Here is a 24,186-nt window from a genome sequence, read left to right as displayed (position 1 = left end):
TGTCTACATAAGCTTACATAATAGAGGAAATTATTCAATAAGGTTGGATAATAATATCTATAAAAATACTATTATTTTTTACACACTGGGATGGGGATGTGGCTCCAGTGGTAGCTTGCTCACCTGGCATGCGCGGGGCGCTGGGTTCGATCCTCAGCACCACATAAAAATAAAATAAAGATGTTGTGTCCCCCGAAAACCAAAAAATTAAAAAAAAATAATAGGTACACTTCATTGAGCATTAACTATATGCTGGGCGTTATAGCTCAGCATTTCCATACATATCCTTGGTAGTTATACCCAATATTACAAAGTAGACACTATTGATACCTTTACCTCATACATGAGCTGCTAAATTGAATGTGAGCCCCTGATGGCTGCTTCTGGAAGTCTTACTTTCAATTGACATTGATTCACTCATCAATATGTTTTGAGGAGAGTTGTTTAATCAGTTATTAACCAACTCCTTTGCTTATACTAGAATCTAATAAATAATTATTTTACATACAAGATATAGTGTTTAAAAACTCCTGTTTATCTTTATGATTTTTTCTTAACACCTTAGCAACATATGACCATTGAATAAAGTGTGTAAAGTACAGAATATTACAAAGAATAAAATTATCATCAGCTTTATCATCATCTTACTATGCAGAAATAATCAGTATTAACTTTTTAACCTATAATATAGTCTTATATTAACATATATATGTATATGTTATATATCTGTCTCTCTATATATAATTTTATTTTTCTTGTGACTCTCAATTCTTTCCTAGTGGCACTGCCCAATTCTTTTAAAAATGCAGTGTATTTTTTCCATCTTTTAAAGGGACTCTTATACAAGTAACAGGAGATTATTATTTGGTATAATGATTATATTCCCTTTTTATATTTATATTAGTAGATCCCTCTAGCTTTTGTAAAATAAATTTGCACTGAAGAATAAGATACCTCTCCTGTTATCTATATATGATATTGGTTTTGCAATGAAATTGAGTAATTTTGACTACTTTTTAATGTATGGGTAAGTCTATACAATTTTATTTTAAACCATATCTTCATTTATTATTGATTAGGAAAAAAGAAATAGTATATTTTATGAACAATTATTTTTAGAATAGAGTAAAACCATCATTTTCTACATATTAGAGTAATTCTTTTTCTAAAATAGTGTGCTTTTTAGACTGATATATATGGACACTGGTTAAATAAATTCATACTTAGGCTTATTAATAACATTATAACTCGAATCTAGGTGGGAAAAACATATGATCCAGGATATTTCAGGGTTGTGTTAGGAGGATTTGCTCTCTGTGCAGAGGATGCTATGGGGAATGGGTGCAAGAATGTGATCAAATATGGATTTTGGTAATAGCAAAGTGAACGGTTTTGAGCAGGTTGTCCCTCCTCTGAGTCCGAGTTCCTTCAACTCTAACTTAGGGATGACAAGCTGTTGTGAGAATCAGCTGAAATGAAATTTGGTGATGAACTACTGGCATTTAAAAGGTTCCTGGTAAAGGCCAGATCCCTTCTTCCCTCTGTCCCATGACTTTCCCATCTCCTCTGTGGCTTCTGCTGTCAAAGGCAACTGGCCTCAAGATGCAGTGTGCTTAGACCAAGGGGAATAAAGGGAAGAGAGTAGAATGGGGATAGGGAAGACTATGGAATGGATCAAACGTAACTTTCCTGTGTACAAATATGAATACACCACAGTGTATCTCCACATCATGTACAACCACAAGACTGGGATCCTAATTAGAATAAGATATACTCCATGTTTGTATAAATATGTCAAAACATACTGTCATGTGTATCTAAAAGGAACAGCAACAACAAAAATTTGCAGTATGCTTTAACTCTAGAGTTCTGTATACCTTATTATTTTCCTTAGAGGAGAAAATGTGGGCCAATGACATAATTTGGTTATCATTCTTTTATCTCTTTTTACACCTAAAATCAGTGTTTGTGGTTGTTTGGCTATTTTATTTATACTGTAAATTTTTAGAAACATGAAAAGTGAGGGACCACAATTTGAAATCTAAATGGAGGACTTTAAGTTGGCATCTGTGAATGATCCTTCCACTATTGTAGTTATGCAGCCTGTAAGCTATGCTTCTCTCAGGGTACAGTGGGCTTCAAGTCCTTTAATGAGAAGATGAGAATATGTTTATGATGTGTCTATCTGTGTGCTTCCCATAAGAGGGTAAAGTCTATTTATAGTGGTGACAGAGGCATCAGACCTCAGAACGGGAAATTTCCTGGGGGTCTCTAATAGATCACTAACCAACCGGGTGAACCTATTTCCTCTGCTGTTACATGGATAAAATAGGTACCATATAGAAAGTTTTTGAGGACCAAAGAGTGTGTAAATCACCTTCTGCATTTCAGTAAACATCTGTAGCTTTGTGCTCCCACTCCCTAAGATAGCAGCACCCATTCACTCTCTGTGAATTTGTAGAACTGAGATTTTGATTGCTACTTCTTGCTCAGAAGAGGTTTGCAACCTTCCTTGGCCTTGAACTGCTGCTGTCAGATGAGGAATTGCTGCTTCTCAGTGACTTACACCATCTTGAGTATCCTAACATGTATGAATTAGTGGACTTTGAGAACTAGGGGTAAAAACTATATATTAAATGCTAGGTGCCTTTCTCCTATTACCTTTAGTTTTGTGTGGGGGAGTATGTGTGTAGGGGGATGGTAGAAGGTTGTTTGGTAGACATAGGTTAAAATAAAGCATCTTTTTAAAAGGCAGATAGAACAATGGAACAATAAAGCCAGATTCTTCTTTCTTAGAGTTATTATACTTAGAATGAAAATAGGGAGGTTTATTGGAGGCCAAGAATCCCTAGTCATTGATTTTTATTTCTCTTTCAAGTGTGGACTATGAAATTTTTCGTTGCCTATCTTTGTCACAATAATAGTAACAAAATAATAGTACAAGTTCAATAAATCAGTCATAAGTTTCCTATGTTCAAATATAAATACACCACCAGTGGAACTCTGCAGCATGTACGACATCAAGAATGGAATCCTAAGTAGAATAAGTTATATTTAATGTACGTGGAATATGTCAGTGTATACTCTACTGTCATCTATATCTAAAAACAAATTTAAAAAATTGAGCCAGATGCAGTGGTGAGCACCTGTAATCCCATTGGCTCAGGAGGCTGAGGCAGGAGGATCACAAGTTCAAAGCCAACCTCAGCAACTTAGCAAGGCCCTAAGCAATTCAGTGAGACTGGGGATGTGTCTCAGAGGTTAAGTGTCTCTGAGTTCAATCCCTGTTACTAAAAAGAAAAGAAAAAAGAAAAGAAAAAAGAGTTCAAAACCAATGGTCATCGAGGACAAGAATGGTGCTGCTTCACCAAACAAAAAGGAGATAGTGGCCAAAGTCCAGGCTCCTAAGGGGGCAGCTCCTTAGCTGGAGGTGGGGGAGGGGCCAAAAATCAAACTGGGGACTCCTCTTAAGGTAAGGGGCTCTGAGCAGTGGCCTGCATGCCTGACCTGAAGGACAGAGAGGCCTCTAGGTTGCTGAGGTCTCATTGTCCAAGGTGCTCACCAATAAGGCAGAAAATATATAAACTAGATTGAAAATTTTATTCAGTTCATTAATTAATGCAGTATCCAGTAAGATATTTAAACTTGTTCAAAGCATACCGAGGAGCTAGGTACTTACAGGCTATTTAATAAAGGAATTTTAGAATATGATTGCCAGGTTAGATACAAAACTAGTCAATGACATAAACCATCACCTTTGGAATCTTGTCCCTTGGATAGAAAATATTTGCCTTTCTGCTGGATCAAATTCTTCAAGTCAACTTCCATCCTTGTGGAGTTGTGAAACAGCATGGTCCAGTGGAAGCCAATTGAAAGTGCAAACTACGCGTAAGCATAGCCCTGAGGAACCACCAGAGACAACTGTTGCCTTTTTCCGAGTTTTAGATGATTTTCTCTCTCTGTCCTTGCTTTAAAAGGCTACTTCAATATTTCTCAGTTCACATAAGGCTCTAGCTTCAATTTTGGGAAATAGTAGCATAATCTGTTGTAAAACCTAGTCAAGGATGTTGTTTATATCATCATATATTTTAATGCTCATTTATTTATTTTTTAAAAGAATGTTTCCTAATGCCATGGGGGATATATTTCTAGAAGGCAATGTTTACAGTTTTATTTTCTTGAGTTAGTTGATGTTTTGGGTACAAGATGAGGGAATATTGAACAGTGAATGATTGAACAGTGAACCCAATCATGACAGTCTGAATCCTTCTGCTCTGTCCTCAAGAGACTTTCTGCTTTTCCAGGTACCCTGTCTTGTGCTTTAGGCAAGCAGGACTATTCATGCCCAGTCTCATGATATGTAATGTTTTTTGCTGTGATTTTCCCTTGGGCCACTTCCTTGGCTGGAAAGAGCTCTGTCAAATTTCTCAGCACAATGTAAATAACTTCTAGAAAGCATTCCCTAAAGATATCAACTCCAAGGACTATTGATTGCTAATAACACTTATGCAACTGCTTATATTGCTATTAACACATCATCTTTCATCTCTTATTTATGGATGTGCCTTGTCTATATATACATTTTTTTTTAGGGTCAGTGCTGGGGCTTTTCTTATTTGTCTTTGTATTTCTCACTGGCCAGTGTTTAGCATGAGACCTGTGTGTTCCATGACCTCTTTGAGTATTTATTGAATTGAGGGGAACATCAGAATATATCTGGGGAGAACTTCACACTATCCCTAGGAAATAGAAGAATACTTCAGTCAAACAGCTTTGCTTCATTGATTAACAAATAATTTAATACATATTATGTATTAAGCTTTGTGTCAGATGCTTTGGGCCAATAAACAAGAAAGGTATTGCTTCTCTCTTTAAGTCATGCACAGCCTCCTGGAGGAAACAGATATATAATTTAAAAAATGCAATGTAGCATGACCATTGTACAAAATCACACAGTTTGTGGGTGGTGGATCTGTGATTAAAATCCATGTCTGTTCAACTACAAAGTCACCAAGCCAAGATGCTTTCAGAACAGGAAAACTGACAGTGCTGAGGGAGGATTCTCCTCAGACTCCTTACAGCAAGGCAGCAGCTTTGTTCAGCCTGTTCACGGAAAACACAGCTTCCTCTGAAAAGATCACTGTACCAAAACATTTTGCTTTATTCACAATAGGTCCTCCAGAAGCTGGGGAAAGCTGATGAGACAAAAGACGAACAGTTTGAAGAGTATGTCCAGAACTTCAAACGGCAAGAGGTGAGTCTGTTAATCTCATTTCTGGAGTGGGAGATGGTTTTAACAGTGTATGTATGTTAGCACATGCTGTGGTTTGGAGAGGACTTAGGGCCCACCAAGGTTCATGTGTTGAGATTTAATTTCCATAGTGAGGTGTTTAGGGGGTGGAAACAGCCTTACTATAGTGTTAGGGGGGATCTCTGGATCTCTGGGAGGTGATTACGATTAGATAAGGTCATCAGGGTGGAGTCCCAAGTCTGCATCATAGGGCCTTTATAAGAAGAGGAGACAGAGACCAGAAGACAGACAGACAGACACACACACACACACACACACACACACACACACACACACACTCTATGTCTCTTGCCATGTGAAGCCTTGCTCTACCTCAGGACTGCCAGCAAAGAGGCCATCTCCAGATGTAGCCCCTCAACCATGTGCCTTCAGAACCATGAGCCAAAATAAACTTCTTTATAATTCATCAGTCTGTTGTCTTGTTTTATTGATAGCAGAAGATGGACTAATACAATTTAAAATTTAAAAGTTTTGAAATGGAGAAAGAACAATGGAGTTGGAATTAACTTGTTCGTTGTGGAGACTCTTTTGTAGAAGACAAGGGAGCAAGCACTGCAGAAAGGGAGTTTTGGGACTTGGAATAGCAGGAGACAAAGATTTTGCTGTTCTGGACCTCTTCTGTCCCAAGTGACCGATCTAAAGGAAAGATGTTGTTTTGATCATTTCTATTCCACCCAATATTAGAGAGGCAGTAAATATTTCTGGCAAAATGATTTCAATTGTTGCATGCTTCAACATCATGCATTATTGTGAGGGATTACACCTCTCCAAATGGATGGAACTTGGTTCTTGGTGGGTCCAAGAAAGGTCTCACTCTTAATGCTTAAAATAGATAAACAAAAACATTAGCTACATAAATACATAGTACATATATGTTATTAAAATTTCATGGGGTATATAACTAAGAAAAATGTCTAAGAAGGTTTCTTAGATGAGGAGATAATGAAAAACAAAGGTTCAGACTGTGTGTGTGTGTGTGTGTGTGTGTGTGTGTGTGTGTGTATGATGTTGGCTCCTTTTATGGACAGGTGAGTGTTTAGCGTATATGGAAAACTACAAACTACTTTTCAAATGACCTATTTTGATTGACAATACTTGAGAATTGGCTAATATATCTCTTTTTAGAGGGATGTTTGATCTGGATTGATGTTTGAAACTTTCTGGGGTTTAGGTTTCATACTAGATTTAGGTTTCATACTATAAGCAGGGTAGGAAGAAGGCAGGGCCCATAGATTCTGGAAAATGGGGACAGAGGGCCAATGTAAGAACATGGAATAATTTCCTGCTATTATTGGAGTTACCAGTGTTTACAAAGAAAATTATGGCCTTTGGATGACAACAGTAATGGAAAAATCATCAATTTTTATTTTGCCTCCTTTGTTCCTGCATAAAAATCCCTGATCTTGGAGGTTCCTTTCTTCCCTATATGTATCAGTGTTTCTGTTGTTTTTCTCACTGGACACATGCTATTTCTTTTCCTCACTGAGAGGTGTTATAAAATCCAGGAGGTGTAGGACCATGTAGATCAGTAGGACCATGTAGACCATGTAGATCTGCTAGAACACATTTATGAATGTCTCAGCAGGTAAGTACTCAACTTACCATGAAGAGTAGGGATCTTATTCTATCTAAAAATGAGAAAAGAAAGGGGGAAAGTTGGAAAAAAAGAGGATCAGGGAATAATTGATCACATCCAAATTACTGAATATTTTAGACACCTATGGACTGATGGAGGGAGAAAAGAGAATTCTTAGAGGTTTGTTAGATGTAGGCCCACAGAATTAGTTGTCTCCTAGTCTTCCCAAGGAGAACCATCTGTGCATCAATTTCTGCCATTTTCTGGTGAACCCTCACACATCTTCTCCTGAACATGGGTATCACTCATACAGATCTTTGTCTTAGACTGCAGGAAAACCTGTCAATCAATACCCCACTGCTTTGCAGGGCAATCCCAAATGTCTGCTTTAAAAGATTGGGTTTATATTGAAGAAGTGACTCTGTTTATAGTTTTCCCTGCTTAACTATTGATAATCTACTCTTTGAAACTTAGACTTCATGACTGATGTATCCCTGTGGAGCTAATTAGTTCTTTGCCCTAGCATTTTTTTCTTTGTCATTTTAATGACATTTTGAGGCAGTTGACATCCCAGAAGGCTAACTTGGGAAATATCATTTCAGTAATACATTCATGTCTAGGAAGCAGTTTGAGTTTTCTGATTTCAATGGATTTTTATTGCTGTTTTTTTACTTTCCTGACGGAACCAGATAAGGATTGTTTTTGTCTAAAGTACTAGAGAAAAGTCAGGTTGATTAAACCATCAGTTATATTGGTTAAATGATCTGTGCCACCAGGAGAGCAGCATGGGTGGCTTTATAGGGCCATTCTGCCATCTATTCCTATCACTATATACATTTTTCAAATGTTATGGGGCAAAATAGCATATAATCACTCTAGGAAGCTATACCTTAGTTCTCTGAAGAATTTTAGCAGATTTTAAAACCTGGGTAAAACTTCCAAATTTGGGGAAATTTTAAAAAGCAATTCTATTTTATAAGAGTGAAGGAAATAAACTGGAAATGTGAAAAGTGTTATTTCTCAAGAAGACTCATGGCCCCCTTCGGTTCACTTGAAAGATATTTTTGCATGAAAAATATCTTACATTTCTACATCCTGATTTTGGTGGTTTTTAATTGTTGTTGTTGTTGTTGTTAATCAGAGGGTAAGTTTATAGTCATTGTAGAGGAGTGAAGAGAGAGGGTGTCTTACATTTATATGTTAGAAGAGGAGAAGGAGAAAAGAAAGGAAGACAGTGGAAGGAGAGGAGAGGGATTTATTAATTTTCAGTGGAAACAAATGTTGAGAAATATAACTGAAATCTGAATTTTTTTATTTTTTATGGAGAGAAAAAAAAATTTTACCCGCAATATGTTTTCGTGACCAATTTACATCTGTGGCCTATGCTGAAAAAGTGTGGTGCTTATGTACAACATGAACTTAGGAAGAAAGATTTTTCAAGATTGTAATTACCTCTACAACATCTATTATTCTTAGTGTTAATGCCATTCATAAATGTTAATATGGTGACTCATCATCCAAAGTACCAATGGCATTATCTCAAGGATCCATACTTTAAAGGTATTAGCTAATGCAGGAAATTTAGATTCCACATTTGATGAATATTTATTTTTTTCTAAATCTCAAAAGATACTATTAACAGTATGAATTGAAGCATATTTGAGTTTGTGCATTTTATTATAGTCATCTGACCACAGTCCACTAGTGTTTAATTAAAAGTAAACAATTCCAGAATGTTTTAGAAAGTATTCAAACATTTTGGGACTTGTTGATCTTGCTTTTAAATTCCGTTTTATAAAATCATAAGGGTCCTTGCAATTGCTGCATGCTTATGTTAGAAATGATGGTGGCTGAAAGGCCTATATTTCAACTCTGGTGATGAGCTCACCCCCTGCCTTTTTTATTCTAACCTCAAACTTTCTTTCTGATCCCAGACCTGTTTTCCTAAAATATGGTTTGTGTGAGAGTGAGGGTGAAGAGTCTGCACAGACCACCCTGGTGGTCCATTGGACTTGCATTGTCATAGATTTTGTGGCCCAGATATTGTAAACAATTAATTAGGAGAGTGAGGTAGGGGGAAAGGGAGGGTTTAACAAAGGAAAGCAGAGTGAACTCCTCTATAAAGAACTCAAAATTTTCCATGAAGAGAGCTATGGAAAGCAGGGATTATAAAAATCCACAAGGAAGAAAACAAATCTGATTTTAGTGCTTCCTCCCCAGAGGCATTTTTATTCCATTTTACCTCTTATCAGAGCTGCTGACAAGTAGCAAATTTGATTTGTGTGAACACCAGCTACTATCAGTGCATCTTGCTGCCTGCCAATGATCTGTTAGTGAACAGGGAAAAGGTTTTACAGGAGAAGGAAGGCTGTTGGCTTCTCTTTCCTTCCTGTCAATGAACTTGCCCAGGAAGATGCCACGGTTTTGGCAGGTGTGCTAATTACAATAACAAAATACATCATGGACTGCCTGGGCTCAGATAACCAAATATTGGATTGCATCATAGTCAGTGTGGATGTGAGCACCCTAATTCAGACTGGGCCTAAGATCAGTACTTGATTCTCCTTTTTCTGTATCAGTAGCTTTCCATTTCATTTTTGAAACAATAGATTAGTATCGTCCTGCTGTTTCTCTCTGTGCCCCCTCCTAAAGCAATGGCCTGACTTTGGTTTCTTACAAGTTGAGTGTTCCTTATCCAAAATGTTTGGGACCATTTTTCAGAGATTTTTGGATTTTGTGGTATTAATTAGACATTACCATTTGAGCATGATTAATCTAAAAATTTAATATCCAAAATGCACCTAGATTTAAAAATTTTTGAGTATTATATCATTACTCAAAAAGTTTCAGATTTCAGAGCATTTCAGATTTTGGATGTTTGGAATAGGAATGCTCAACCTATACAAACTAGGAAATGTTGTGACCTTGGCATCCTCTCAACCTGCGAGAATTCAGGACCAGTGACTAAAGTTATTAGGCTGCTACAGTGATTGAAGGCTGGGTCAGGTCTTCTCCTTACTCTGAGTTGATCCTCCTGGGACAGGCAGCTTGTCTTGTTGTTTTCATTTTTTTATCTTCATAGGACCCAGTGCTTTTCATGGAAATCTAACAAATCCTTTCTAAAATTGACTAACAGCAATAATTATAATTTTGAGTGCGTTCCTAGAGTATATTTTTATATCTGGGATCAAAGAGATGCATACTGTGTTATTTTTGGAGAGAGTTTTATGAGAGTTATTTAGAACCATATATTTATGATTAAAATTTTTAAAACCTTCAGAATAAAAGATTTTTAAGAGCATGTAAATAAATAGTATACTACCATAGTACATTAACTTATGAAATTTTTAAATTTATGGTAAATTATATGTATTCTGTGAATATGTTTGCAATTTGCAAATACTTAGTAAATACCTTCAAACACGTTTTTAAAATGAGAGATAACCACGATGCAAACAGATTGATATATTCACCTTTTATGTGGCTCCATCAGGTCTGTTTTGAATAATGGTCTAATTTTAAATGACAGCATGAAGAACCTCACGCAGCCTGCAGATCTTCCTGTCAGGTTACTAAACTTGGGTTCTAAGTTTCAAGCTCAGAGATTGGATTTTGTGTCCACCAGAGCTTTGTTTATCAGACTGGAATTGGCTCAGAATCATCCTGAAAGCACATCTGGTGCAGCACACATTCCTGCTCCTCTCCCAGAGTTCCTAATTCAGTAGGTCTGGGTTGAGGCCTGAGAATCTGTGTGTCTGACAAGTTCCCACGTGATGCCCATGATACTGGTCTTGGGAAAATACATCAAGGAACCAGTGCATTCATTGCACTAACTCATACAAATTTTTCAAGTTTTTTCCTCTGATTGGTCCTTGAAAATTCTATGCTTCATATCTATTTTTAGTATCTTTAAGACAAAATTTGCATAAGGATTTGGTTGGTAATCATGCTGTGGATTATTCACAATCTGTATAGATCAAATCAACTAAGAGGATGTGATCTTTAGTGGGTGTGATTTGGGGTATAGTATCAGAGTTCTCTTCCTCCCCTGGTTGTCATGTTGGAAGCTGGGTGCCTTGTTAAAATTCGAATGACCCAATGACACCTCACTGGATTTAATGAGACTCTTTCTACATCCTATGGTTTAATAGGGAGAGAATATAGAAAATATTAGAAATCCAGAAGTAGGATCCTGTTTATTTGGGGAACTGGGTAAGTGCACCAAATACATGGCCTTGAAAATGAAAACATATTTTTTGCAAGCGGTTAAAGCCAGAACAGAGGAAAATTTGGTTGCATTAAATATGTGCATCAGAAACAGGGAAGGTCATATACCAATTATGTGGTCTCGGCCTCAAGAAACATAAAAAGAAGTGCAAAATAAACTTAACCAAACAGGAAAAATGAAGGAAATAAAAATATAAGGGCAAAAATCAATAGATCTAAAAACAGGAAAATGAGAGAGAAAAATGCAACAACAACAACAACAACAAAAATCGAGAAACTTGTAGGCAAGACTGGCAATAACTAAAGGACACAAATTACCAGTATTAGAAGTAAAACAGAGATATCACTTTGGATCCTCAGCCATTTAAAGGTCAATAATGAAATAATACCATCAACTTGTACTTTACAACCACAATAGACCAATATCTCTACAACCACCAAGTAACAAAGCTTGAAAGATGAAATAGACAATCTGAGTAGTCCTATAATAGTCCTATAAATGATTTGTAATCTAAAACCTGAAAAAGAGTTCTCCAGATTTAGATGGTTTCACTGGAAAATGCTCACATTTAAAAATTAATACCATTTTTACACATACTATTTTGGGAAAGAAGAGGGAACACTTCCTAATTCTGTCTGAAACCATGACACCTCTAGTTGCCATTCAGTATCTCCTGCTTTATTTTAATTGACCCCCTTCCTATATTCATACCTCCTTCTTTCAGAGTAAGAAAGTTGGTTTCCATTGCTTTTGATTTATGTATTTAATGGTGTATTTACCAGTTTATGTAACCAGTCTTCTGACTATGTGAGCCATCTCCCCATCTGCTGTGTTACTCCAGTGGAGAGTTTCCCCTGCTTCTAGCTGTGACTGACTCATATCCACTGTGCTGTCTCCTCCCTCCACTCCTGAGGACTGCTGGCCAAGAGTCCACATTTACTAAGTGCCACAGTTGACAGTCCCCTTTGCCTACTGGTCTGCCCTCACTTCTGTGCCTCAGAGAGCTTTCCCCCTACTTCCAATAAATCTGGCTCTGTGTCAGTGGAAATATCATTATTAAATATTGTTACCTATAAATATTGTTACCTATGTTATAAAATCCTCAATTTTATAATGAGGATTATAAAAACAATCCATGTCTGTGGGATGAAATTGATCCATGGGCTGTTCTATATGAAACATGTAAGCATTATAACATATATACTTATAACAATTGATAAGCATTATTAATGTCTTAAAATAAAGGTAGTAGTTAATATAATTGGTGAACTTAGGGGACAATATGCCTTTTAGACTTTGCTGGCATGACAGCTATCAGTTAAAGATGTATGGTGTGTTTGCATTTGCCCTTGAAGGATTAAACATTGTTCTTGAGTTTTTGAAGTATGAGATCTCATCTGAGGTTTGTATTGTCTTTACCTACTGCAGTGATCCTAGAGATCCCAAGCAGATCATTTGTAACCACTTTCCCCTCTACTTTATTGGGAAATTCTTATTAGAAGTATAGCAGTTAATTTCACAGCTTGAACTCCAATTATCCCTGTTCTACTGTGGCCACTGAGGGAAATCAGTAGTATTCTCAGTACTGGGAAGAGGGTTCATTCCTGCCAGAGCAGCTCTGGTACAAATTACAGGTTTGTTATTATAGAGCATCTTTCTATTGTCTATTTTTAGTACTTTTAACTAAAACGGACATTGTTCCAGGTCATATATTTGAGAAAAGAAATATAATTTGTTCAGGGCTGAGGAGGGTGAAAAAATAATAAGTTTAAATAATGTTTATACAGATATAACAGGGCTCTTTCAAATCACAGTGATCAAAATATTTACAATGCTACTTACCATCAGCCATGACATTCAATGAACAGAATGCTGTTAAGTGTGTAATGGGTGAAATGGCCCTCATGTTCAGTTTATTGCCCATTGGTAGGCATACTCAACAGAACACTATGAGTATAAATTAGACAAGGTTTACCTTTATGTTCTTTATGTAATGGGAAAAGTGTTAAAGGAAGGGAAAGGAAAATGTTTGGATGCAGGAGGAAGACCCATGAAGGTTGTTAATGGACATGGAAAACCAGGAAACAGTATTCTGGTGACATTTTGGCAAAGAATGTGTAAGGAAATCTTTCTATGGAAAGCCATGGCCTCGTGTAAAATTTACCACAAAGAATGAGTAGTCTGTGGACCAAGAGAGCAGCATGAAACAGGGTGGGTGATAGGATTTCTTTTCCTTTAATGAAGTATATTAAAGCAAGAGCTTATGCATGTTCTACTAAATCTGTACTTCTCCAAAAATCTCTCCAGCAACAAATTTTGCAATTAATAAAATTATGTCTGAGTCCACACATACATTTTGACACAGGAAAATCTGACTTCTTGTCTGTGGTAGTGCCCTCAAGTTATTCCATTAAGAATATTTGTTTATTAATGCAATTCCAATCAATTTTCCAATGGAATTCCTCATAGAAATAGAAAAGGCAATCATGAAATTCATCTGGAAAAATAAGAGACCCAGAATAGCTAAAGCAGTCCTTAGCAGGAAGAGGGAAACAGGTGGCATCACTATACCAGACCTTAAACTATACTACAGAGCAATAGTAACCAAACAGCATAGTATTGGCACCAAAACAGACTGGTAGACCATTGGTACAGAATAGAGGGCACAGAGACTAATCCACAAAATTACAATTATCTCATATTAGACAAAGGCACCAAAAACATGCATTGGAGAAAAGATAGCCTCTTCAACAAATTGTGCTGGGAAATCCATGTGCAACAAAATGAAATTAAACCCCTATCTCTCACCATGCACAAAACTCAACTCAAAGTGGATCAAGGACATAGATATTAAGCCAGAGACTCCACATCTATTAAAAGAAAAAGTAGGCCCTAATCTTCATCATATGGGATTAGGCCCCAGCTTCCTTAATAAGACTCCTATAGCACAAGAACTAAAACCAAGCATCAATAAATGGGATGGACTCAAACTAAAATCTTTCTTCTCAGCAAAAGAAACAACCTGTAAGGTGAATAGAGAGCTTACATCTTGGGAGCAAATCTTTACCTCCCCCGCCCATTAGATAGAGCACTAATCTCTAGGGTATATAAAGAACTCAAAAAGCTAAGCACCAAAAAAAAAAAAAAAAAAAAAAAAACCCAATCAATAAATGGGCCAAGGACATGAACAGATACTTCTCAGAAGAGGATATACAATCAATCAACAAATATATGAAAAAATGTTCATCATCTCCAGCAATTAGAGAAATGCAAATCAAAACTACTCTAAGATATTATCTCACTCCAGTCAGAATGGCAGCTGTTATGAAGACAAACAACAATAAGTGTTGGCGAGGATGTGGGGGAAAAAGGCACACTCATACATTGCTGGTGGGACTGAAAATTGGTGCAGCCAGTATGGAAAGCAGTATGGAGCTTCCTTGGAAATCTGGGAATGTAACCACCATTTGACCCAGCTATTCCTTTCCTCAGACTATACCCTAAGGTCTTAAAAACAGCATACTACAGGGACACAGCCACATCAATGTTTATAGCAGCACAATTCACAATAGCTAAACTGTGGAGCCAACCTAGATGCCCTTCAGTAGATGAATGGATTAAAAAATGTGGCATATATATACAATGGAAGATTACTCAGCAATAAAAGAGAATAAAATTATGGCATTTGCAGGTAAATGGATGAAGTTGGAGAGGATAATGCTAAGTGATGTTAACCAATTCCAAAATAACAAATACTGAATATTTTCTCTGATATAAGGTGACTGACTTATAGTAGGGTAGGGAGGGGAGCATGGGAGGAATAGATGAACTCTAGATAGGGCAGGGGGTGGGAAGGGAAAGGAGGGGGCAGGGGGTTAGCAATGATGGTGGAATGTGATGGACATCATTATCCAAAGTACATATATGAAGACATGAATTGGTGTAAACATACTTTATATACAACCAGAGATATGAAAAATTGTGCTCTATATGTGTAATAAGAATTGTAATGCATTCTGCTGTCATGTATTTAAGGAATAAAATCAATTAAGAAAAAAATATTTATTTATATGACATGGGACAAATTCTACTTGCTTGCTCTTTTTCTTTATTTACTCCCCTGCTCTATAAAAAAGTGAAATTATTTCTAGGTGCAATTTGCTTTGGGCTTCCTTTCACATTAAGGGCATTATAAACCTTTCTTTGTCCATACCCAGGGATGTGATCATACTTCCTCTTTTAGTACTTGGCAGAGCTCAGCAGCCAACCAGCCAAGCAAATGTCTTTTCTCTTGAGGGATCACATTAAGGAGACTCATCTGAATCAAGATGCTCTGTTGTAATTAAAGGCAGAAAGGAAGTTGATGCAGTGAATAGTTGGTGGTCAGTGTCTGATGGAGTCATTTAAGACTAGACTGCTTACTTCCAAGCTCTTTCCCACTTCCCTCTCTGCACCTGCTCCCTTATGATTGCCCTTATCTCATCTGCCATGTTCATGTCCTAGTGCCCCTTCTTTAAGTTCTACTCAAGATATAGTCCACATTTTGGTTTTCTAGCCCCCTTAGTCAGGAGTCTCTCTTCCTCTATTTATTTCACTAGTACATTATTTGTAGTCCAGTTTTCATATGTGACAGTTATTTGATTCGTACCTGTGTCCTCATCAGATTATAACATAAAGAAAGATATCCTGTTTTAATCATTTTAAGAAATCTCCATGACCTTTAGCACCCATGAGATGCTTAATATAGCTAATTTTGAGTTGCCTTCTTGTCACAAATATGCTCTGGATTTACCCTCTAATTTGCATGCTATATGCCTCCTTACTTGTTCAATATCGAAGCCCCTCTTTGTTGTAGCTTATTTTACTTCTTTTATTGTAAGTTTTTTCACAGTAGGATATCCATATTTCTGACATGGCCTGGGCTTTATTCTACCCTGGGTTCTGAAGCTGCCCTGATAGTCATGATGCTCTATAAAGATCTGCTGGCACATATAGTATTTTTAATCTTCACAGTTTTTCATGTTTTTACAAACAATATAGTAAGTAATTTTAATTATGTAAAATAATTTTTTCTTATCCTTGAATCCCAGTTAAGCTCTCTATTTTGTAGACTCTTTAATTTTTTTATGTATTATATTCTAGAGCAAGTTTTATCTTCTCTGAAAGAAAGAGCCTTTTAGCAAAAGCATTACTATATTTAATTAATATCTGACAATTGTTTTTGAGAGAAATTTGTAATTTTTTGTCTGAATTCATGAAGGGTTCCTATTAAAGTTTAAGCTCAAAAATCACAGAGAAAAATCAGTAAACAGCTGTATCTGGAAGTAAATTTCACCTAGGGGAGCTCTTTATTCTTATTTATGTGGGAGTTTTATAATACTGAAAAACCGACAGCATACAAATATTTCATAACACTTAAAGTGTTTTATTTTAAAATCAACTTTCAAAATGGTTTTTGAGATTGTTTAATAGGTGATATTACATGGAGGCCGATGTAGAACAAACTAATACAATTTTTCAAGGTATACACTTGCCATACAATGACTGACTGTCTTCTATAGGCCAGGAACTGATATAGGACACTGAGAATCATCAGTGAACAAGACAAACAAAGACCACTGCCATTTTGGATCTTGTATTCTAAGAAAATAAGTATACAGTAAATAAGTAGATTATATTGTCTTGTAGAATATTGCAAGAATGTGGAAAAACAAGAAAATGGGAAATAAATAGAGCAAGATATGTGCTATCAGGAGGCTAGAGGACATTGGGTTTCAAGTTTTGCTTCAGAGGAGAACAAAGAAATAAGATTTCAGCTGGCAGAGGAAGTAGGGTCCAGAGTACATATTTTAAAGATGTCAATTACATACAAGTGGGACTCATTTAGTCCAAGAAGAAAATGTGATGATTCATCAGGGAAAGGGGAGAACAGGTGATCTGTATTCTTGAGTAGACAGGTGGAGGTTGGGTATAGTATACAGCTGGAGGAGCACAATGCTGCTACTAGCTAGCAGCTAAAAGGCAGGGATAACTTCTCTATGGATAAGTGTCTTTCAAAAGCCTTTTTGACTGACCCATCACCTAATTATTGAGTGCCTATCCGGCACGGAATTGTACAGGACATTGGATAGAAGTAATGAACAATTCAAATGCAATTTTGTGTTGTAAGTGTACAGAAATCCATTTTCTTTTGCAGCAATTAAAATGGTAGACAAAAGAAATAGACTTTACATGATATCACAGTACTATTAACATTATGATATAATTTGATGTCCTAATTTCTTCATCTAACTTTCATGCTTGAGAATTCCCTCACCCAAATTAGTATTCTTAAAAAAAAATATTATTTCTATACCGTCTCATAATCCCATTTCCAGATAGACTCCCAGGCTAAATGGGTGTTTACTAGATGTTACTCCAAAGGACCTCACCCTATAAAGTAGTTCACTTAGTAGTTAGTATTTATGAGTGTCTTAGTTTAATTTATTTATATAAATAGTCACTATATGGCCAAAATAACAATGAAAATTGTCCATTAAACACTGAATTAAGATGGTCACTCTCTTTTTTAAATATTGTTTTTGTGGGAAACATGTATTTTTTTTCTTTATAATCTTGATTTAATGTTTTTTTTCCTAATTAAAACCCACTATGATTGTTAATGCAATTGACTTCTTTAGAAGCGAGCAGACAGTATAGGTGCCTTGCTTGTGAACCTTTTCTGCATTCCTCTATAGTCTCTCTATTTAATATCCAACACATTTATTAAATCTCTTGTCTTTGCTCATGTAAAATGAGTCTGCCTACTTCTTCTAAATGTTAGGGATGCTGTCCATGGTGCCAGATGGAAGAAAGAAAGCAAAAACTTGACACATTTGTTAGAGAACATGTCTATCTATTAACTACTTTTATTTGTTCTATTCATCAGCAAGATTCTCTCTTCAGTTTTGGCCTATGTAAATCAAAAGCTTTAAGCCAAACTAAAAATTGACCCAAACTACAGATGTTTCAAACATCACTATGCTGTTTCCTATGGAGTCTGTTCCCAATTAAAAAAAAAAAAAATCACTTCTAAAGGAGGCTCTTCATGGTATTTCTCTGAAGGTTTCCATCCTATTTGTTTTTACCTACTTTTAGTTGTTTTTCACTTTATAATATTTAATAAATGATGCAGACTCAGAAGGCTTAGATTCCCATTCCTCAGCATTCATTTAGAGACCAATTCCAAGTATCTCCCACTACTCTTATGAGGAAAGCTCATTTTCAATTTTTGAGGCTCCTTCTAAACAATCCTCAGACTGGCTGTACCATTCTGGTAATGGGATACAGAGAATTAGGCATATCTATTATTTAGGCCTGGGGAGACTATCTGAAATGACTGTGAACATCTGCGTAAATGAGCTGTAGTTGGTTCTCAGACTTGCATCTGTTTTATTGGTTTGCATCTACTGTGATTCTCTTTTGTAAGCCATGCTGTAAAACCTGTGGTTGACTTTGTCACTGGAGTAGAAATCTCAATGAAGTAAGCGCATTAGCAGTAATGTCTTATGGTGGCTGAATGAAACCTGGAGCCAGACAAGTATCTTTTTTAAACAATCTTATTCTAGAGCTATGTACTAGAGTTTCCATCAACACACTAAGTGTTCATTAAGTGCCAGATACAGTGAAAAAATTTACCAGAGATTTCCAATAACCACCATCTGGAGACCTTTTAAAAGTACATATTCTTGAGTTCTTTATTTGACTTGTGCCTGTAAAGAATCACCTATGATGTTAGGACCTAGAAATGAACCTGAGGTTATAAAGACACAGTAAACATAATGGTTTCCTTAACTGCATATCACACACCTGATTATTTATAAGAATCTTCCAAGGAGCTTTAAAATTTTTCAAATATCAAAGCCCTACCACACTGCCTTAGACAAAAGTAGTGATAAAGCATATTTATTATAATTCCTTTCCTCAAGTAGTACTTTGGCATTTATAGTGTGTTTGGGGTACTATTTGCTTGATTCTCACAGTGATCCATAATTATAATTCTTTTTTACATATGAGAAAACTGAGTATATGTCATAAAAACTGTCATTTTGGAAACAAGCTTGATTATTCTTTTGACTGCTGGCATCATGTGTTTGAATTTCCTTAGGCAGCAATTTATCATATTAACATGATTTTTCTCCATATAGTTTGTTAAGTGGTTATTATACATCTGTATAATTGTTTCTGTGTACTCTGGGATCCTCTATTACTGTAATATTGAAGACTATAAAAAACTCTCTGAGAAACTTGACTGTGTGTTTGATACCTAGAAGTACAAATGAAAAATAAGGAATCATTACAAACTCCCAAGGATCTTGTTTTGGGGAGGATTTTTTTTATATATATTTCTCATGAAGATATTCCTGATATTCTTGTATTATGAAATGTAGCAAAACTTTGTTCAATCAAGCATTTATGAAACATCTACTGACAGCACAGCTGATCATTTAAAAAGTACTGTGTAGAGCAATAACAGGACATATGACATGTATGGACTGCAGGGTAGTTCTGCAGGGAGCAAAGTGTTCTGTTGATCACTTTACCTGGAGCGTCTCCCTCAATCTTCATGTTGGCACAAGGAAGTGAGTCCTGTGGTCACCCTTATTTACAGATGTGAATTACAGAGGCTAAACAACTTCCCCACGATTGCACAGTCAGAGAGGCAGCTCATATTTTAAAGCCAGGCAGGGTGTGATTCTAGCACCCACAGACTTTATCACTATGTAATAAATTCTGTGGAATCGTGAGCTTTTGATAAAAACAAGTGAACAATTTTGGTGTATTTATTTATAGATGAGGTCTGTATGTGAGAACATGGAAAATGATACCTTGAGTTAAACTGTCCTCATGTCAACAGTTGACTCTTATTGCACAGCCTCATTCCTTATCATCATCAACACCCCTGTCTTCACAGCCTAGAGCACTGAAGTGGTGAGCCAAGGCTGACCTTATGTATTCTTGAGGCAGAAATAAGGCTTCAATAACTCAGAATACTTGGAATCAAATGCTGATTTGCCATCCAGTAGTTGTGTAACTTTGAGCAAGTTCTCAGCCTTGGTACTTCAGTTTTCTTATTTGCAAAATGGTACCAACCTCATCAAGTTATTATGAAACAGTTGAATTGTGACACTTGAGATGGTCCCTGGAGCAAAGTGACTACTCACTGAGTGTTATGCTTTGTGAGTATGTTTCCATGTTAAAGGGTTCCATTGAGGACATTGGTCAGTCATGAACTTATTAGTGTTTCCCACAACTCATATGTTGAAGTGCAACCCCCAGTACCTTGGAATGGGACTGTATTTTGAGATAGGGTCTTTAAAGAAATGATTAGGATTAAATGATGTCATATGGGTGAGCCCTAATCTGATAAGACTGTTGTTCCTATAAGAAGAGGCAGTGACACCTGGAAAACACACACACACACACACACACACACACACACACACACACACAGCTGTGTGAGGACATAGCAAGAAGGTGGACATCTGCAAGCAAGGGGGAGAGGGCTTCAAGAACCCAAACCTGCCAAACCTTACTTTTGTACTTTCAGCATCCAGACCTGTGAGACAGTAGTTTTCTGCTATTTAAACTCCCCAGTGTGTGGTATTTAGTTATAGCAGCCCTAACAAGCAAATGCAGCCATTGTGAATGGCAGCTTCAGGAACATTTTAAGTGTTTTAAGTGACTGGAGTATGACAGACAAGCACTTCCTTCTCTCTCATTCATGTATCCCTCTAAATTGAAAACACCAATTGTTTTTCTAGTGTTTTCACATCCTGCCCAATTTGCTCATGAGAGAATATTATAGATATAGCTGGCATCCAGACCCATAGAAAGGAACATACAGAACATACTGAACAATTGGTAGAGTTGTGGTTGGGTGATTTCCAAATCAGCCACCCCTCCCCTGATAAATTCAATTCTTTGTTTTAGGCATTAAGGTAAAGGTCGAAAGATATTTAAATAATGCTTCAGTGCACCTTATAAGTCATTGCTATACACACCTACCCACCCACCCACTCATGCATGTATACACACACACACACACACACACACACACACACACACGTACACACACACAGGAGAAAAGCTGGCTTCTCAAGGGTCATAAACTCAGTTGCAGTAGAGCATGTCTTTCAGATGTATTCAGCCTGCCTGCTGTGATAATGCTAACTAGACAGTTCTATCATATTGCACACACTATGGATTAACTTTTCCAAAACATCTGAGTACAGATTGGTATACAAGTTAGTTTGCCTGTAGGAAATGAATGGAGAAATTGTACTAGTGATTATTAGCTAGCTTTCTGATTTTGTTTTGTTGAAAGATAGAACATATGTTTACTTTGGTCTTCAGATCATAGATATTCTTGGAATTGATGACAAGAACAGCTGGAAATTGGGCCACAAATCTTGGATACATCTGTGGATGCTGAGATGTTCTCTGTGGTGTCTATCCCCCAGGTCCAATGCCAAGATTTCAAATATCCATCCCTACTTATTCTGTCTCACATCTTCTGTATTAATATCTATGAAAAGGCATCTGAAAAAGTCATAGAAATTGTTTTATGAAATCAGTGCTGTGTTCCTCATGACAGCTCTTGTTACTACAAAGAGCTTAAAGTGAGGAAATGGAAAAGTAAATTTCAGACACTTCAATGCTTTTTCCTTTGAAATTCATGCATCTTCTTCCAATTCAACAGCACATGAACTTGTCACACGGAGGGCGCCATTTCCTAGCACACCAAGAGTGTCTGCAGTGCTCAGAAACCTTTCGTCTTTGATCATAAGTGTTTTTGGATGTTCTGCCTAATTAGTCATCTGTTAGTCAAGGTGCTGATTATGTCCTCATTAAGTCTCATCTCCTTGATAATCTAATTTTCTTCTAAGCTACAGAAATGATAAGTACATTGATTAACATTAATTTCATGACTGAGTTAACTTGTCTGAACTGAAAAAATGAGCCAATTTTAATTTTTATGTGTTATTTAAGCTATTTTCAAGAGAAAAATGTCAGCAAAGGCCAAAAATTATAATGTAATGATGGGAACATCTATGGGTTTAGAGTCACAGATGAGATGACAGGATTCAGCTTTGTGAAGTCACACCTTTGTGACTGTCTTCTCAGATCCAGGTTTCATGCATCTGTTCATACTGCTGGCTTTCCACCTGAGCATTTTTCTAAATGCTAGCTCACAGTTAGTTTCTGAGTTAGAGAGGTAGTTCAATGAAAAAGTTTTCTATGTATGAGATTTTGTTCCTCTTTCTTTTCTCTTTTATGGCAAAAGTTACTTATAAAGATGTCAGTAATTATTACATTTACCATATTTTAATAAGGAATTCACAAAGCTATTGCCTGTTGAACAGGTATCAAGTATTTATTGCCTTATTTTCCAGGCCTGTATAACCTTAGTAATAATATCTACTGTGTTTGATTTTGCAAGTACCATCAGGGCCGCAGTAATACACACCCTTATGCACATGGTGGCCTGTGTTCCCACTGACCCCAACTGTGCAGTGCTTGAAGTCTTCAGCATAAGCATTTAGTAGCACTAATATATTTTAATGCTTCAGAATTCAGTGTATCTAAACAATAAACACAAAACTCATTATTTTTCTTATGCAATTTATCATACCTATGGCAGTCCTGCTCAACAGACTCTCAAAGTCTCTGGTAGCTCTTCTTATCAGGGACATGGCTTATTTTAGAGAAAGTTGTGTGTCACCCTTATGTGCTCTTACCAGAGTGTGCTAGAAAATTTTGGTTCAATAGCATTAATGCTGCTTGTTTGGTGCTACACAGATCATGCCTTTCAATGTTTGAAAACCACATAGGTGTCTTGGGGGCTGTCCAAGGTGCTGAACAGCCCTTGTCCAAGGTGCTGTCCCTGAGCCCAGACTGTCTGGGAACATCTCCCTCCACCTTCATGCTCCAACCTCTGGCATATATGCAAAGAATTAAGGAAGCTTTGTTACTGAGAACCAACCTGTTGCAAAACAACATGGAAACACATTGAATTAGGCATGGGATATGATTCCTTTGTATTAAGTAATAAAGATCTCTGAAACATCCTTTGCTGATTTGCCTACCTTACTGTTTCTCTATTTAGTTTGACTTTTACCTCTATTCTAATACTTATGGACAAATATGATGAAAGAAATAAATACAGGGATAAGGGAAGAAAAAAACAGCAGTGTCATGGGAATAAATAATTAAATTAATTAAATAATTAAAATAACTAAATTAAATAAAAAACTAGAGGCGGTGGCATTCAGAACTTTGTGGAGATTTAAACCATGTTTACTTTTGCATGCCTATTTATTTTTGATATATTCAAGATGAGACCTTAATATATTCAAGTTTTCTAGGAGAGCTGAAGAGCAGGCAGCTTAAAAGGCTGCATCCTTCTCCCCACCCTGTGGAAATACAAGACCCTGAGGGAAGGAGTGGGTGAGAGTAGCTTTAATGAGGAAGGAAAACACTCCAACTCCCTTAGACTGTGTGGGAAGAAAGTGAAGCCTGCAGGACCAGCTGGACTTTGGAAGCAGCAGCTCCTGACACTGATAAATGATTCAATTGGCAAAATAAAGAACCTCTGACCAACACTGAAGCCATGTTATTCTGCTGCAGTATATGGCAGGGCGAGGAATTTCGTAGGCAGCAGATCCTTCTTGGATCTTGTCCAAAGAGGAATATTTGCTAGGCAATTCAGACAACTTAATTATAATAGACTCTCTTCCCCTCCTGTTGCCATGAGCCCTCAGAGAGTGTGATCAGGAAATAGCATAACAATTTTAATCTTACCTTGTAGGGAATGACATCAAGCAATAAAGGAGAAAATAACAGGCATGTATCCCCAAGGGTGTAGAACTTGAGTCTGTTTTCCATGCGCGCATGCACAGACACACACAGAATACGTAATTCATGGCTGAATTATCGAAATGGAAATTTTCTGAGGAATTTGGAATGAATTGCAAATTCAGTGAAATATGAGCAAGGTGATAAAAATTTGTTAATTTAAAACAAAGAGAA

General features: G+C 36.7%; 1 protein-coding gene across 8 annotated transcripts in view; it reads left to right on the top strand.

Annotated features, from left to right (window-relative positions):
- The window catches only part of Amph (amphiphysin), a 211,739-nt gene that overhangs the window by 88,307 nt on the left and 99,246 nt on the right, over positions 1-24,186 (top strand). For 7 of the 8 annotated variants that reach the window (XM_076864063.2, XM_076864067.2, XM_076864057.2 and 4 more), the window contains exon 2: positions 5,174-5,254. In XM_076864063.2, the coding sequence (XP_076720178.1) occupies positions 5,174-5,254 (81 nt within the window). Of the gene's footprint in view, positions 1-5,173; positions 5,259-24,186 lie in introns of all 8 variants that reach the window. The other variant, XM_076864058.2, reaches the window with a different exon arrangement.

This window comes from Callospermophilus lateralis, chromosome 1 (genome assembly GCF_048772815.1).
Source record: "Callospermophilus lateralis isolate mCalLat2 chromosome 1, mCalLat2.hap1, whole genome shotgun sequence".
Classification (NCBI taxonomy): domain Eukaryota; kingdom Metazoa; phylum Chordata; class Mammalia; order Rodentia; family Sciuridae; genus Callospermophilus; species Callospermophilus lateralis.
The sequence above is the reverse complement of the archived record's forward strand: the minus strand, read 5'-3'. Positions and strand labels throughout refer to the sequence as shown.